This window comes from Brachyistius frenatus, unplaced genomic scaffold (genome assembly GCF_029030835.1).
Source record: "Brachyistius frenatus isolate BFR_SWC_R1_liver_20210118 unplaced genomic scaffold, ASM2903083v1 Contig_7, whole genome shotgun sequence".
NCBI classification, from domain to species: domain Eukaryota; kingdom Metazoa; phylum Chordata; class Actinopteri; family Embiotocidae; genus Brachyistius; species Brachyistius frenatus.
The window spans coordinates 7,506,174-7,522,699 of NW_027210606.1; the positions used below are offsets into that span (position 1 = coordinate 7,506,174).

General features: G+C 40.6%; 2 protein-coding genes across 2 annotated transcripts in view; one reads left to right on the top strand and one right to left on the bottom strand.

Annotated features, from left to right (window-relative positions):
- znf827 (zinc finger protein 827) overlaps window positions 1-16,526 on the top strand; it is a 292,140-nt gene that overhangs the window by 197,460 nt on the left and 78,154 nt on the right.
- lsm6 (LSM6 homolog, U6 small nuclear RNA and mRNA degradation associated) lies at window positions 1,863-6,463 on the bottom strand. The gene is made up of 4 exons (XM_069689257.1): window positions 6,361-6,463; window positions 5,908-6,013; window positions 5,708-5,821; window positions 1,863-2,338 (listed from the first exon to the last, which is right to left on the bottom strand). Exons 2-4 carry the CDS (start codon window positions 5,999-6,001, stop codon window positions 2,304-2,306), a joined length of 243 nt encoding a protein of 80 aa, XP_069545358.1. The 5' UTR covers window positions 6,002-6,013; window positions 6,361-6,463; the 3' UTR covers window positions 1,863-2,303.

The following is a 16,526-nucleotide window of genomic DNA, read 5'->3' on the forward strand; positions in this document are numbered from 1 at the left end:
CCTTTGCTATTTCTCCCACATAACAAGACTGTCACCTATTCTATCCTCCTTTGTCCTCTCCCCTCCATCACTCACCTCCATACGTCAATGCTGAGCCACTGCAGCATCCTCCGCCAGCCCGCTATGATGGGGGTGAGTGGGGACCCGTGCCCCGCACAAACTGAGCCGGACAAGGGCAAAAGGCACCTCGTCATAAAACTATGTAAAAAATGTTTTAAAAAGGAGCCGGTTTTTCACAATCATCGGGCGCCTTATAACGGTGATCCAAAAGACAAAAGTGTGGGTTTGGCGAGGGCTTATGAGGCTAAAAATCAATACTCAGATGTCGACACACACGTGGACAAGTGAGATGAAAAAGTGGCTGCGTCAATTGAAGTGTTGTATTTTTTTTTAATCACACGGTTTAGTAGCGTGATGTCTGCCACCGGGTCATTTGTGTGAACGGTATTAATTGGGTTCCCTGTAAGGCCACACAGCCGGCGGCTCAGTTATGATTCCAGTGGGTAAATATTTGCCTGTTCTAACCCTCACTAGGTGCCATAATGATTCTTTGTGTGTTGCACTGTGTACAATGCCTTTTTGTGTACACATCACTCAGTGCTTATGTCTGCCCTGTGTGTTTGTGTGTCTGTGTTGCAGCTCAATCCCCCCCCCCCACCACCACCACCAACATTCCCGCTCTACAGCTGCAGCTCGGCAGAGTTTGATCAATAACGCGTCCTTCATTCTCAAGTCGGGCCTGACCTTGGCAGCCTTTTGTCTCCTTCCAGGGGCCAGAGTGCGCATGTACAGGTTGGAAAACAAGGCTCTCACAAATCCACCCTTGGAAGGAGAAAAGAATTCCCCTCGCTGCCTCCACACTACAGCATTCTCATTAAGAACCTAATGAATCATATATTTATAGCATTCTTATCTTAGCGTAATGAGGTGATGCCACTTTTGAACTCATTTGCTAAATTACCGCAGGTCACACTGAAATGGAATAAACTTCCAATTCCTCGCATATGCCGCTGCATTGATTTCCACAGGGCAGCGACACCTGAGCACATCCAAACCCGAGTGCACACAGAACATCAACGTACAGTCACAGATGACAAAAGGTAGGCTGTGTGTTTGGAGACATTTAAAAGCACTGAAACGTGGAAGACTGCTGCAGAGGGCAGCGGGAGTTCATCTGACAGATCTGTGTACATGTTAATACAGCCTGACATAGCCTGCAGGTGGCACCATTTATAGATTAGTCCTGCAGTCACACTCTTTCTTGTTCAATAATACACATATTTGCGGTCAGCAAGTGAAAAATGTTCTCGCTCAGGTAGATATCGAGTCCGTCTATAACCGTGTGGTAAAATGAGCAACAAGTTTGTATGCCGAGCTGCTCCATCATGCTGTTGTATGCTTCAGAGTTTCACTCTAGCGGAAACCAGCAAAGCTCAAATGCCGGTATAATACCAGAGCTCTGTATCAGTACCAAAGCAGGCCTCATACAGTAACATCATTGATGTATAATTTAAAAGTAAAAAAGATTAAAAAAAAAAAAAAAAAAAAACTAAATGAGGATCAAAAGGGAGCTTTGGTTCAAAAATTCTGTTTTTATGTGGGACATTACTCTAACTCGCTTATTTACAATTATAAAACAGCCGATTGTCAGATTGCATGCAATGATGAGCGCATTTGCACGAGCCATTCAGTAATGTGTTTCTGCAGGCCAGTCGCATCAAGATCAATTAGAAAATTAGTACATTAGGACTGACAAATTACGATATTATGCTCTAATCCTTCTGAAGCCTTGTGGGAAAACAGTGGTAGATTTGGATGTCTTTGCATGCTCCAGGGATAAACTGTGGAGTGAGTGATTTAGCTAAAGACAAAAAAAATCTTTATTGGACTTCTACAAGCCCACCAGCACTGGGGAGGCCTAACAGACATTAGTCAAGAATTAAATCACAAGAATTACATCAACATTTTTCCAAATTATGCTCATTACAATTAAATTCCATGTTTATGTTGAATTATTTTTTTATTGCCTTGCCAAAGGTTAAATTGGACCTCATATTTTCCAATCAACACAGAGTTTAAAAAGATAAATTCCTGGTGATAATAACACCAAAATATGTACACAATGTTGACCAAATCAGACATAAATCAAAACTCTGAATTTATTGACTCATTCCACTTACAAAACAAACATTTTTCAGGACTTCAGGCTTCACGGAACCAAAAACTTGTGACTGATATCCTCTTAAACATGAAAAGCTAAAAAAAAAAAAAAAAAAAAGAAGATGAAAGCAATATGATCTTCACTACACTTTCCTCTTCTGGGTGCTGATGTATAGAACTGTGAGGGAGAGAGGACAAATAAAGAGACAAATTTAAGTTTGCAGTCATACATAATATCTCTCAGAAGTGGTTATTTGGTGTGATCATGCATCAAATAAACACTTCTGTGCTTTTCAGAGATAATAAGACTCTCCATGAGGCCAATAATCACAGCCAGTATTTTCCAAACATGGGCTCAACCGGTGCGCCACGCCCGGGTGGATGAAATCACTCGGTTTCAATGTAGTTAACATTAGTCTCACGTTAGAATGTTTATTTAACTCTTTTCAAAATAATTTTTGCCCACACACGTGTCTGAGGAATGTGCTCTGCAGTAACCGAGTGGACTAGAGGTTTCTCTGTGCACAGCTGCGTAGCTAAAGTCTACAGATAGCCTATATGTGAGGCGTTTAAGGAACATCTCTAAATGACGGTGTAACATTGGTAAACTGCAGCATCTACTGATGGTCTGCCTGTGAGAAGTTTAGGTGCAAATTGTAGCATCTACCAACAGCTTGCATGTGAGGTGCTAAGGGGCCATTTGTAGCTCCAGAAATGAAGCTGGGTTTCACCCCCCCCCCCCTTGCCCACCCCTTAAACCAAAGTCTTGGTCACGTGCCGTGTCACCCACCACCATAAGTACTTTTTTTTTTACAGTGGGAAACAGTGTTGGTTTTTAAACATTGATTAAAAAAAATAATTTGAATTAAGAAAGTGCCAAACATTACAGTAAAAAGTGAAAAACTGTTCCTCATAGTACATTGCCCCAAATACAGAAGTGATTTGGGTGGCCCGACCAAATCCAGTAGACCCCAGCAAAAAAACAGTCTGCTGCACTGGTGCATTCATATGAAACTGATGGTCAGCCTGTGAATACAATGTTCCTTACATCTACTTACTCTGGATGCTCAATGCTTTTTGCAGTCACCACACCCCTCGCTTCCCATGACTGACCAGAAACAAATTCTCGGTGGGGAACACTGAACCACTGAAGGACACTTCTCCCACTTAAGTCACCTTTTCTCATCCTAAAGATGAACTGTCGGATTGTTTTGCACTGGTCATACTGTGTAGACGTGTAACAGCTGCAGGCTGTATCGGAAAGCAGAGGAGTGGATAAATTGTTATTTTTGAATGTTATTTTCCCTTAAATCTACATTCATCAACGTGTTCTATTTGGACTAAAATAGCCCTATCTAGGGACTGGATTTCTTTTATCACACTGAATCTGCTCTGGCCTGCATGACTCACATTCAAGACTGAATCATACTGTAGATACAGTACTTGGCTGGTGTCTGGAAAATGTAGACCGAGTGATGAAGATACAGAGTACAATTCAAAAAGGCAAAATTCTGGCTTTTATAGTGAATACAGAACAGATTAAAATATCCTTGGACTCACAAGTACTCAATTTGAAAGACGCACTCCAGTGACTAAACATTACCGCTGTCTTACGGATAAGAGTTTTTGAATGCCTCTGTATTACTGTGGATAACAGTTTAAGTTGTGCTTCCACCCAATGTGTCTATACTGATGTTAATAATATTCATATACAAGTATTAGAATTCCAACTGTTACATGAAAAATTAAAAACCTTATAAAACGCAGCACCAAAGTGCTACAGGAGCAATGTGTTGATGTAACAAAACAACAAAATCACTGAACAAATATTTTACTCATTGATCAGATAGGGCAGCTACTAACTATTCAAAACAAACTAAATTAATGAATGACCACCAATATCTATCAGTTCTAATTTAGATTTCACATTGTGTTATTGTTTTACAACTTTTGTTTCCCTTGAATTGTTTTATTCAATGTTATTCTCAGACTTGTTTTCACTATTTACATAAATAACACTTATTCAGAAGACGGGAGTCTTTTTTCACAGAAAACATAACGACATGTTACAATAGTAAAAGCACAGGTGTCAATAATACCATCGATAATAGCCGAGTTCACTTTCACTGTATCTGTTCATGCTGGCTCATACTCAATCACTGTTTACTTCTATGACAATCTGCGTGTCGGTAAAAAAAAAACTTGTGTAAAGCAGCATACAGTTAAACGAGTATGCCACAACAGTAAACCTGGCTCTGGAAGTTTATGAAAACCGTTAAGTAATAGCTGCCCTTACTTTACTAGTAAATAATAGCTAGACTATATCAAATACCAAGCAGTATTCCAATATTGCCTAAATGTAAGTCATCCGTAATCGACAGACCTTGGCTCTGTTCATACCTATTATCAACAAGTGGACAACTCTAACCAAAGGCACGAATGCACCCGGGATGTATTGAGATTGTATCTGCTCAGGCCACATTTAAAAGGCGGTCAGTTGATAGACATGACCACATTTGTTCAGCAGTTTGCCCACAAATGTGTTTTGGGCCACATTGAAGGACTACCTACACATTTGAAGCAAATAATATCCAATAGAAAAAAAAAAACATTTTCTGCCAAGTGAAGTCGAGACTGTACAGAAAGTAGGAAAGGTACCTGCAAACTGAACTGGTGGCTATAAAGCAGCTGTTCTTCTTTCCTTATCAGACTTCCTTGTCTCTTTCTGCATGCAACATGCGTTTGCCAGAGTCCATGCCATTGTAATAACGTAAAACTATTTGCCCGCAATAGATTTATTTCTTAATTGCGGTACATCAGGTAAGTGGTCTGGAGGCTTTCAGTCAGATCTACATCATTATCATATTAACATTCATTTACACAGCACCTTTTAAAATCCTATTCTTCTTCACAACAAAGAGGAAAGGGAAAAAAGAAAAAAAAAGAAGTGCAGCTGTGATATGGGAGGATTTGTTGTATTTCTTTAAGAGCACTTCCAATTTCATATGTTAAGCGCGTTAAAAAGAAGTTCACATGAGCAAGGTCCCATTTTGTTAAATGCCTGTTGCTTTGACTTCTCTCTTGTGTTTTGTAAGAGTTTACCAGTCTATTTGCATGATGTATGCTTCTTTTTTGTTTCTTTTCTTCTTTACATATAAAGCAAGGAAATGACACCCAATGATAAGTGGGGATGCATGTGGAAATGCCAGTTGTTAACTGATGCTTGTTAACGGCAGCTGTTTAAGGGGCTCCACTTATAAAGGACCAAAAAAAAAAAAAATCATATAGAAACAAGGAGGCGCATCCCTAGTTTTAATTAGAAAGGTCACTGGAGTCCTTTAGTCTTTTGTGTCACCACCACACGTCTCCTGAAGTTTTAAACAAGAGATGCCACAATAATAATGTCCAGCAACGTCGGAGCCCAGGTGTTCATGACCATTATACACCTGCGTTCACGTCAAAAGCACCAAACCAAACCTGCACTCTTGTTCCAGTCGACCACTAGTGCCTGTAAGTACCGAAGTGTCCCTAAACGAGAGGATCTCACCATTGTTTCCTCTTAAAAAGGCGTCGCCGTACTTGTTCTTCAGCTGCCCGTTGACATACTCCTCCGTCTGCTCGATGGCGATGTTCATGTAGCCGTCCAGACAGGCCAGGACACCTGCAGACCAACAACACGGCGTCCACGGGTTCACTTTCTCGATCGGGACGTGGAGGAGAATACGTAAATAGGATGTGAACATTTACCTCTGTAATCGACTCCGGAGTTCAGTTTGACCACCACGGGTCTCCCAATGATCTGCTTCAGAAAGTCACTCGGGGTCTGTTTCCTCAGGCTCATCTTCACTGGAATCTGTCGGAGGGGGTGAAGATGAGCAGCAAATACCAGCTGGCTTTCCTTTTTTTTTTATTATAATTATTATAAAATAAACAGTGTGTTTTTGTTTTGTTTACAATGAGTGCTGTATGCTGCCGCATGTTGTGACGTTTCTGATTCGACCAAATGCTAACGTAAACCGTGCTAAGAGGTAGCGTTAGCTTCTCGCTAATTCGTGTAGCCAACCGGCTGAAAGCTATTTTATTTAATGAGTCTGCTTGAATTTAAAGGTGAAGAGGGCCCGTCAACAGAACTGTCCAGCACGTGGAGAATACTTTTAATTTGATGAGCAGAAGCTGCATGTTTGGTGTCGTCTCACTTACCCGGAAAAACGTTCTCCAAACGGTTGTATTTAGCGTGGACGGCGGACTTGACCAATCACAAACGAGTACTGTACGGGAACCGCGTGAGGACAAAAACCTTGAAAAGCGCAGGGATGCCTCAAGTCTGGTGAAGACAACCGACTATCAGAAAGGCTTTTGATCAGAAGACGTGTTCTGGTTTGAGAGCATGAAATATTTCATCGTGTTTGAGACTCATTTTCAGTCAACAGATAATAAATTTGAATTGTTGTCTTTTTTTTTTTAGGGGAGTTTTTTTGTATTCTTTGCAAAAGATGGATAAAATGCTGCGGGGAATGTGTTTCTATTTAACAGTTGAAGTGGGGGGGAAAAGTTAATATTGAGTAATATATATAATTTTATTTCTGAAGTATTGTAAAATATTGTACGTTTATGTAATCTGTTTCTACATCCAAAGTGACATGTATTATTATTTTTTTAGCAACATCAACTATAACAGACCTTTTATCTTGGTATTTGGTCATTTGAAAGAGTGTATTTTATGTTTAATATCCATGCCATCTAGATCGAGAGTTTAAGACCACGGCAATAGATTTTTAGTTTTCTATTAATTAATTCTTAGAAACATTCAAAATCACATTCCTGAGAAAGAAGTAGTTGGGGCAATATTGGCAAAATTGTAGATTTATTTTTTTTCTTAATAAAACAATAGACAATCTGGACAAAAGGTTATTGGTTGTAATATTGATACACTGTATTGTTTTTGATGAAAATCAAATAGAAAAGGAAAATCAAAAATCATAATCTAAATGTTTTCCCTTGTACAATCCTTTAAAAATATCTTGTGCTGTGGCAGTATTCAGTTGAATTTAATGTATGACTTTTAAATAGAAATATCGACCTTAAAATCTCAATATGACACTTTTGTTAAAGGTTTAAAAAGTTCTTGATAGTAGCTTATATAATAATTTTACTCGTCTGTTTTATACTGGCATCAAAGTGATTTGTTGGATGTCCTGAATCTTACAGACACAGTACATAAGCTACATGCCACATAATCTGAGGGAGGACTTTTGCCATTGTTTTCCTATACTTGAGTTTTTACAGTATAGCTTCCTCGCAAATTTCTACAGTTCTGCTGAAAACTGTCTGCGGCTGGACAGCGGAGCTGGTGACCAGATGTGCAGCAAAGGGTTGAAGTCTCATCTGCCAACAAGGAAGGAAAACAACATCTGAATGTTACTGTGAGTACAGTTGAGCTACAACAGAAATGAATTGGCAACTGTTCTGATAACTAATTTATCCTTCTGAAAAAATATACATACAGTGGGTACGGAAAGTATTCAGACCCCTTTAAATTTTTCACTCTTTGTTTCATTGCAGCCATTTGCTAAAATCAAAAAAGTTCATTTTATTTCTCATTAATGTACACTCAGCACCCCATCTTGACAGAAAAAAACAGAAATGTAGAAATTTGTGCAAATTTATTAAAAAAGAAAAACTGAAATATCACATGGTCATAAGTATTCAGACCCTTTGCTCAGCATTGAGTAGAAGCACCCTTTTGAGCTAGTACAGCCATGAGTCTTCTTGGGAATGATGCAACAAGCTTTTCACACCTGGATTTGGGGATCCTCTGCCATTCTTCCTTGCAGATCCTCTCCAGTTCCGTCAGGTTGGATGGTGAACGTTGGTGGACAGCCATTTTCAGGTCTCTCCAGAGATGCTCAATTGGGTTTAGGTCAGGGCTCTGGCTGGGCCAGTCAAGAATGGTCACAGAGTTGTTCCGAAGCCACTCCTTTGTTATTTTAGCTGTGTGCTTAGGGTCATTGTCTTGTTGGAAGGTGAACCTTCGGCCCAGTCTGAGGTCCAGAGCACTCTGGAAGAGGTTTTCTTCCAGGATATCTCTGTACTTGGCCGCATTCATCTTTCCTTCAATTGCAACCGGTCGTCCTGTCCCTGCAGCTGAAAAAAAAAAACATGGCATGATGCTGTCACCACCATGTTTCACTTTTGGGATTGTATTGCGCAGGTGATGAGCAGTGCCTGGTTTTCTCCACACATACCGCTTAGAATTAACGCCAAAAAGTTCAATCTTGGTCTCATCAGACCAGAGAATCTTATTTCTCATAGTCTGGGAGTCCTTCATGTGTTTTTTGGCAAACTCTATGCGGGCTTTCATATGTCTTGCACTGAGGAGAGGTTTCCGTCGGGCCACTCTGCCATAAAGCCCCGACTGGTGGAGGGCTGCAGTGATAGTTGACTTTGTGGAACTTTCTCCCATCTCCCTACTGCATCTCTGGAGCTCAGCCACAGTGATCTTTGGGTTCTTCTTTACCTCTCTCAACAAGGCTCTTCTCCCACGATTGCTCAGTTTGGCTGGACGGCCAGGTCTAGGAAGAGTTCTGGTCGTCCCAAACTTCTTCCATTTAAGGATTATGGAGGCCACTGTGCTCTTAGGAACCTTGAGTGCTGCAGAAATTATTTTGTAACCGTGGCCAGATCTGTGCCTTGCCACAATTCTGTCTCTGAGCTCCTTGGACAGTTCCTTCGACTTCATGATTCTCATTTGCTCTGACATGCACTGTGAGCTGTAAGGTCTTATATAGACAGGTGTGTGCCTTTCCTAATCAAGTCCAATCAGTTTAATTAAACACAGCTGGACTCCAATGAAGGAGTAGAACCATCTCAAGGAGGATCAGAAGAAATGGACAGCATGTGAGTTAAATATGAGTGTCACAGCAAAGGGTCTGAATACTTATGACCATGTGATATTTCAGTTTTTCTTTTTTAATAAATTTGCACAAATTTCTACATTTCTGTTTTTTTCTGTCAAGATGGGGTGCTGAGTGTACATTAATGAGAAATAAAATGAACTTTTTTGATTTTAGCAAATGGCTGCAATGAAGCAAAGAGTGAAAAATTTAAAGGGGTCTGAATACTTTCCGTACCCACTGTATTTTCTAGGACTCTCAAATGTGGATGTGTGTGTGCCTGTCTATGCATTTTTCACTATTTCTGACATTTTCAGACAAAGAAATTAAATGTAATAATTAAGTCAATTATTTTGTTATTCTAGTTAAGGAAGACGAATGAACAATATGCATATCTACAAACAAACAATTGAAAATTCATCACTGTTTGTAATTTTGACAGATTTTTCCCAATATGAAAATGTCATCTTAATTTTCACAACCAGTTTTCTAATACTTTAATTATCAGAGGCCTGACATTTCTCACTTGTGGGCATGTAAGTATAATTATTTGTGCATAAATCATTATATTATAGCAGATAAATATAATCTTGCAGTTTTTGTGATACCTGAAAATGTCAGCTCACTTTAGTTTACAAAAATTGTTGTCATCTCTATAAAAAATTAAAAAAAACTATTGCATTAAAGGATTATGTGCTTTGAAATGTAGGAAGTATTAATTAAAAGTGAATTAAATGCATTATAAACATACTCCGATTTTTATTTATTGTGAATCATGGAAATTAAGCATTCTAGAGGTCTGAGGTTGTTTCATTGTTTTTATTATGCTCTTGGTGAGCTGTGTCGTGAAGGATAAGAGAAAGTCTACCATCTGATAAAACTCTGGTTGTTGGGTGCATGACCCAAACACTGCACAGCCTGGGAGGTACATGAAAAATGGTGTAGGGGGGGAAATAGGGATGAAATGGCGAGGTGAAAGATAGAAGAGGATAGAGGGCGCGAGGATGTGCCAGTACGTGTTATAACAGAGACAGAGAGGTTGAGCGAAAGAGAAAGAGCGGGAGAGACGGAGAGAGAGAGGGGGGATTGTGAGAGGTGGAATCATAAAGTACTTCTTGTGTGTCTAGACAGGTTGCTTGTTAGCAGGGCATGGCTAGCCCTGTGGAGGCTAGAGGTTAATTTGGTATCTGCTGCTGTGTTAAACTAAGGTCAGTACTACAAGTCCTTAAGTCATAAACAAGAGTGGTTAAGAGCCATGTATACACCTAGGCACCGGTTAATGAATATTCAATGAAGTTTTTTTTTTTTTTTTTTTTTTCCCCTTGTCCCCTGTTCCCTTTGTCGTTGCTTGCTTTGAAGAAAATTTTGGAAAGAAAAAAAAACAGTTTATCTCTGTGGCCTTCAAAGATGACCTCTGTGCACTTACATTTACTTGTCCTTTGTTATCATAATACATGGCCTTAGTTGTAATGGAAAGTGGCTTTTTGCTATTTGAAATGTGGCACATTCATTATGCGCTTCTGGCCTGCAGTGCACCAAATGTTACTACCCATAATTTGATTGCTTAATACAATAAAGCCAATGGTGTAATGAAAATAATGTGATCTTTTTTTTCCGGGTCATAAAGTTTGTAATCAAAATAAAACTTAGATTATGACCAGGGCTGTGTCCTAACTGGCATTTGATGCAGATGTTTGAATATGCAGCTCTGTCACTGGGTAAGCAATAGGAAAATGTACTTGAACTAAGCTCTTACAGATAAATCATTGAGTCCATTGGCCCTGAGATAAGTGTGTTTTGTTTCATTTCTGTTTGTTTTTGTTTTCATAGATTATAATTTAAATTTAAAGCTGCTATATTCAAAATTTGTGTATCATCAATGGATCAAATTACTTTGTTGAATGTGAAAGTGGTCACCTGCAGTGACAAACCCAAAATATTTTTTTTTTCTGACCCTACAGTTCCCCTCTGATTTATTGAGCATTTTGTTGTCTTTCATCTCTTTGTTCTGGTTTTATTGCCCTCCAACCTGGCTGGCACCAAACACCACGCTTACCAACAGTAGAACATTAGCTGCTGAAGAACCACATATGTCTGCCAGGAGAAGGAGAAAACAGGGTTAAAAGGAGAGTGAATTTGCCAGCTCGACACAAAAACGACTCCAAATGAATTGATAATTGATAATACTGTATATCAGTTATGTGTTTGCAGCTTGTTTCCCCACATGGCCAAATAAACAGGTAATGCAGCTTTTGTGCTTGTGGGTTACAGCTCATTTTAACACTTAAAATATGCTGTTATTCATGGTTCCAATAATAACCATATTTTAAAGTAGTTCCAGTTCTATGAAGTCGATGAGGCAGGAGACCTATTGGTATTAATACTAGCGATCATATCAGTGTTAACATTATGTTTATTAGCAGCATCATTACAATGAGTCACCTAAAATAACTAATTCGTTTAAATCAACTTTTTTGTGGTGTTGTTGGGTTTGGGCCAAAAAATTATACTTTTAAATGTAAAAAATAGATTGTCTCGACAAAAACTGATCCGTTTCATGCAACTAGTGTCAGAGGTCACATGATCAGTTTACTTCCTGCTTGCGTCTCTGGAAGAAGATGTCTCTTCAGACTCCTTCAAAGTAAGCCAGTAGAAAATGATCATATTTTGTACATCCTTTCTTTAGAAGGTTTAGTACTGATTTAGCTTAAAAACTATACTCCTGCATAAGCATGATTTTGCCTGGAAGAGCTGAAAATTTGTTAACAGTCACTATTGTGACTGAGTATAAAATCTCATATTTCACGACCTTAACAAACACAAAATCAAAAGGGCTAAAAGTGTGTGTGTTAGGAATGTCGCTGGAGTCAAATTGCAATGAAAAATTTTGGATTAAAGGTTAAATGTCAAGACAAACAGTAAGTGACTTTTCTTCCAAAATGCTCTGAACATCCAGTTAGAGTGGTCCGCCAGAAAGTATAACAGCAGCGCTGTCAATTGACAGACAAATCCCGTCTCCATCTCCAGACCCCTTAACCCCAAGGGACGGGCCAGTGAAATAGAAAGATTATGGTGACGGGAGATGCTATTGTAGGTGGGAAATGGGGGACTGGACCAAAGCAGGCAGGGGCTTGAGGTGAGCGGGAATGAGGAGGAGGGGACACGTCCCTCTTGTATCCTAAAGCAATATGCAGGATGGGGGTGGGGCTGGGGGTTGGCAGTGCAGGTTCACGAGAAAGTCTAGACTGCATTGACCCTTCTGAAGCCAGGTTTTCTCTTTAGGTCAAGCTTGATATGGAGAAGATAATGGAAAAGCTTGGGGGAGTTTTCTAATAAAAAAAACAGATTGGCAGGCACTATCCCTGCTCTTGCTTTTGTGTAATCCCTAACTGTATGGAGGTAATAGCTTGGAAGTGATGGGAAATCTTTCTTCCATCAAAAAGGGGCCAGGAAAACTCAGTTGTGTGGCTCGATGCTTGTATCTGTTGCTTTTGTAGCAGCACCGCAGGTTGTTTTAAATGGCTGACTTGTTCAAACCTCCTGTGACTCTTTCCATGCCTGCCCTCTGCTCATTTAACTGTACAGCAGCAAAGGCACTTACAGAAATAGGTGGTCAGAGCTTTACGTCCACTATAGAAATTCTGAATCCCTTCCTCAGAGTAAGTAAGTGCTAAAAAAGGAAAATTTACAGTATACCTATGCTTTGGTAAATTACCCTCAAAGTGCTTTGGTTTGCTCCTTATTATTTCCATGCCAATGATACATCGCTCAACTTCTACTTAATGACTCAGCTGGTAGCACTGACAGTTGACAGTGGTTGGCTGGCCTGAGGGCCCCATGCTGAGAAGGGGGGTGGCGCAAGGCAGACTAGGTGGGATGCAATCACTCCCTATAATTTGGAGGAAATCCACCGAGCTACTCACATTCGAGATGAAAGCCCTCGTCTTGTTCCGTCTCTCTGCAGCCACCGAGCGTCACTGCCTGCAAGAGTCTGAAAAGACAGGTTCAGAGAACCTATTCTCCCAGGGTTTAGTCCTGAGACCATCTCAAATCAGCTACAGCCCTGGAGGCATGTTCTTTCCCCAAGGAGTGGCACTGCAGCCAGACAGTCAGACTGCCCATCCTGTGCTGTGCAGCCGAGGCGCAGCCAGCCAGCACACAACTCTCCTGAGATCCTCCTCAGTGGAACGAGAGCTCAGTGGAGCTTACTGTACGCTGTGGGCTCTGCTTGTATCTGAATGTCTGTCTGTCTTTATGTCTTATACTCTTCCATGTCACTTTATCCTCTCCTGCCTCCCTTTAATATCTCAATTGGAGGCAAGGAGGGAATGTATTTTAAAGCTTCACATCGGGGCGACCCGGTGGTTAGAGCGCATCCCGCATGAGTGCAGATGCCATCAGCAGTGAGTCCCGGGTTTGATTCCCAGCCAGTCGGACCTTTACGTGATTCCCCTGCTCTAATTCCCCACATCGCCTGTCTGTTTCTACTCCTATTTAATTAAGGCACAATGCCAAAAATATAATCTAAAAAAAAAAAGAGCTCCACTTTCAGTGTTCTTTTTTGTCACATCAAGTGAGGAAAAAAGGTTTTCAACAGTACTTAAATCTGCCAAGAAGCATGTTTTCATTAAAAAAAAAAAAAAAAAAACAAACAAGTGTGGACAATAACTAATGATTTCATTTTGTTTAGCTCAGAATACTTTACTGTCTAAATGACAGTCAATTTCACAAGAAAATTTTACTCAAGCCATGAGCAGATTGCCCAGTTTGATCACTTTGTCACACAGCGCCATCCTACCAAGTTGTCAAAGGGACACTGTAGTGGTTTTGCTTGATAGATGGTGAATGGTGCTTATACAAGGAGCCACTCCAGTGCGCCCATAAATATGCATCGTGACATTTGGAACAAAGCCGCTCGTCCTCTCTTTCCTGATGAGCTCTGCCTGCATACTATAACATATTGCCATACTGTCACACCTTGTGTTTCATAGCCAATCTCTCTGTTCATCAACTTGGCAGATAACCTCTAGATGCTGACAAATGATATGGGGGATGGCATTAGGGCTCTATTGTATGCAAAACCAGAGAGTGATTTCCTGACAGTGATGCTTATACAAGTAATTCATGATTAATCTTTATTATTTCATGATGTATATGAATATTTTAAAAGAAGGTCACACTTTTTATGTTCATAATGTTGTTTTCCTGACAGTTTGGAAGAAGTCAATCAAATATAGGCCTACCTATTGGTTGACAACAGGTTAGAGGTAAAGGCAAGTTTGCGCACTCACAGACCAATAGGAAGGCAAGTGCAGAAGAATGCCTGCTGTTCTCACTGTACCATTAAGAACATAGCTGGACTGTTTCTACAAACACCTCATTGCTTTAGAAAGGAATAAATATCCAAGACAGCCAGAAGCAGTTCCTTTCAAATCCCACACACAGGCATATCTCTCTCTCTCCACCATGTCTCCCTCTCCCTCTCTCTCTGTCATTTGACCAGCAGTGCTTCCTGCCACCGAGGACCTGTGACTCAACAGCCAGAATACAGCAATGTTCTTTTGCCCACCCTCTTGAATATTCATAGAAATAAGAGGACTGAAGCTCTGGCCCATCCATCTTGTATCCATCCACGTTTATATAAACGTGGATGTGTGTGTGTTTACAAGCTAGCACTAGATATCTAAACGGGTGCAGTGGGAGAGGGGGCGTGGGGGGCTGTTTTACACTAATTTCTTTATCCCTTTCACAGGAGTGCCATGTTACAAGAGAATTCCTGAGGCGAGCCAATGGCCCGATAAATCTGCCGGAGCCTCTCTCTCAATTTGTCTCCGTGGAATGTCAGCTGGCAAGTGCCCAGACACTGAGAACCTCTTTTCACAATGCGCCAATCTAACAGACGAGATCCCATGTTGGAGCTACAGTACAAGGACTGGCATGGATAAATTGCCACGTGCCTTATCTATGTCTCTTTATGTCTAACTGTCTGAGGTCCTGCTCCTCACACGGCCTCCGAAGGCCACTTCCTCGCAGACCTGACAGTTAACCTAAACGGCTGAGTGGGTGACATTGACAAAATGCAGGTGTCACCAAAGAGGAACCTGTGATATGACACAGATGCTGTGTCAACCCGTCATACTCCATATGACCCACAGTGTGAACAGAAATCGTTCTGTTTGGTGTTGTTCATCACTGTGTGGCGCAGTCTCCCACATAGCTCGGTCCAGGTGGCGGAATGGCAGAGTGGGAGAACAGACCATGTTTGTGTGAAGATGCAACAACTATCGCTCTCTTTTTCTCTTTCTCTTTCTTTCTCTCTCTTTCCCCAGCCCCTCCCTCTCCCTGTCCCTGTTGAAACAGACTGCTGCAGCACTCTTTGTACTCTATTTAAAGGTTGTAGGTTAGCAAACAACAAGATGCCTTCCCACCTGTACCCCTAAATGAGTCATGAATGAATTCATCCGTTTATTTATGTACAGTATTTGCAGGGAAAATGCCTGCATACATAGAAGGAAAGATAGGGTTGTTCATAATTAATCGCGATAATACAGTTTTAATCACTGAAGTCATGAATAATTTGTATCAAAACTTATCATTATTATTGTCTCATTGGCTTACAGAACAGTCGCACATTAAAATGTAATATAAAAGTTTAGACCAGATATATTTTTATTTGTGTCATATGCTTAGTATGTATTGTTTATCATTTGAGGCAGATAATATTATCTTCTAATTGCATTGCAGTACAATTAGATAATGGCCATCTATCTGTTAAATCAAATGGTAGTAATCTGGGCATAAATATCTGTTCCTTTTTTTTTTTTTTTTTGTAAAACAGATACCATCAAATAACACAGGACAAAATAAAAGCCCGAGTGAAAACCACCCTCTCCTCTGCACCACTGAAATTTCAACACAGCCAACCACACAAGCGTATTTAAGGGGTTCATGTTACTGCATGACAGTTGGCATGATTGTAAAAAAAAAGGCATGTGCCAAGCGGCGCTGCCAATGCTCAGCATGGCTGGTTTTAATATTTTAATGTGTTTCATTACAACATTACGAGCCAGATAGCCTTTCTGACGACCAGACAATTGTCTGCAAATGAACAAGATTACATGACAAGCCCTGAATGACAGCGCTACCCACTGTTGCCTACCCCAGCCACTTATCTGATGGTAGCCTAGCAACAGATCCCTGACCTGGCTTTGACCTCCACCCGATAAGGTCAACACCTGAAGGCTCTCCCATTGGAGGGCTGGTAGAGAGAGAGGTGGAGCTTGGGGATGTAGGGAGACAAAGGACTCACAGAGCAAGGGCAGCCTCTTCTGCATATAGTTGCCCGCTCCCTGCTGACAGAAAAAAATGCTCTTACAAAAGCATGACAGACCTCTTTACTAGGGTTCATTGTACCTGTGTATGTTTGTGTATTTATGTGTGTGCTTCAGAGGCAAGCCAATCATAGAAGACTAA

What these genes read in the sequence shown, in the direction of transcription:
- lsm6 (XM_069689257.1), bottom strand. Translation starts at nt 6,001, where the DNA reads ATGAGCCTGAGGAAACAGACCCCGAGTGACTTTCTGAAGCAGATCATT. An exon ending in CTCCGGAGTCGATTACAGAG is followed by an intron (nt 5,822 to 5,907) that starts GTAAATGTTCAC and finishes GTTGGTCTGCAG; the next exon opens with GTGTCCTGGCCTGTCTGGAC. An exon ending in CTTTTTAAGAGGAAACAATG is followed by an intron (nt 2,339 to 5,707) that starts GTGAGATCCTCT and finishes TCTCCCTCACAG; the next exon opens with TTCTATACATCAGCACCCAG.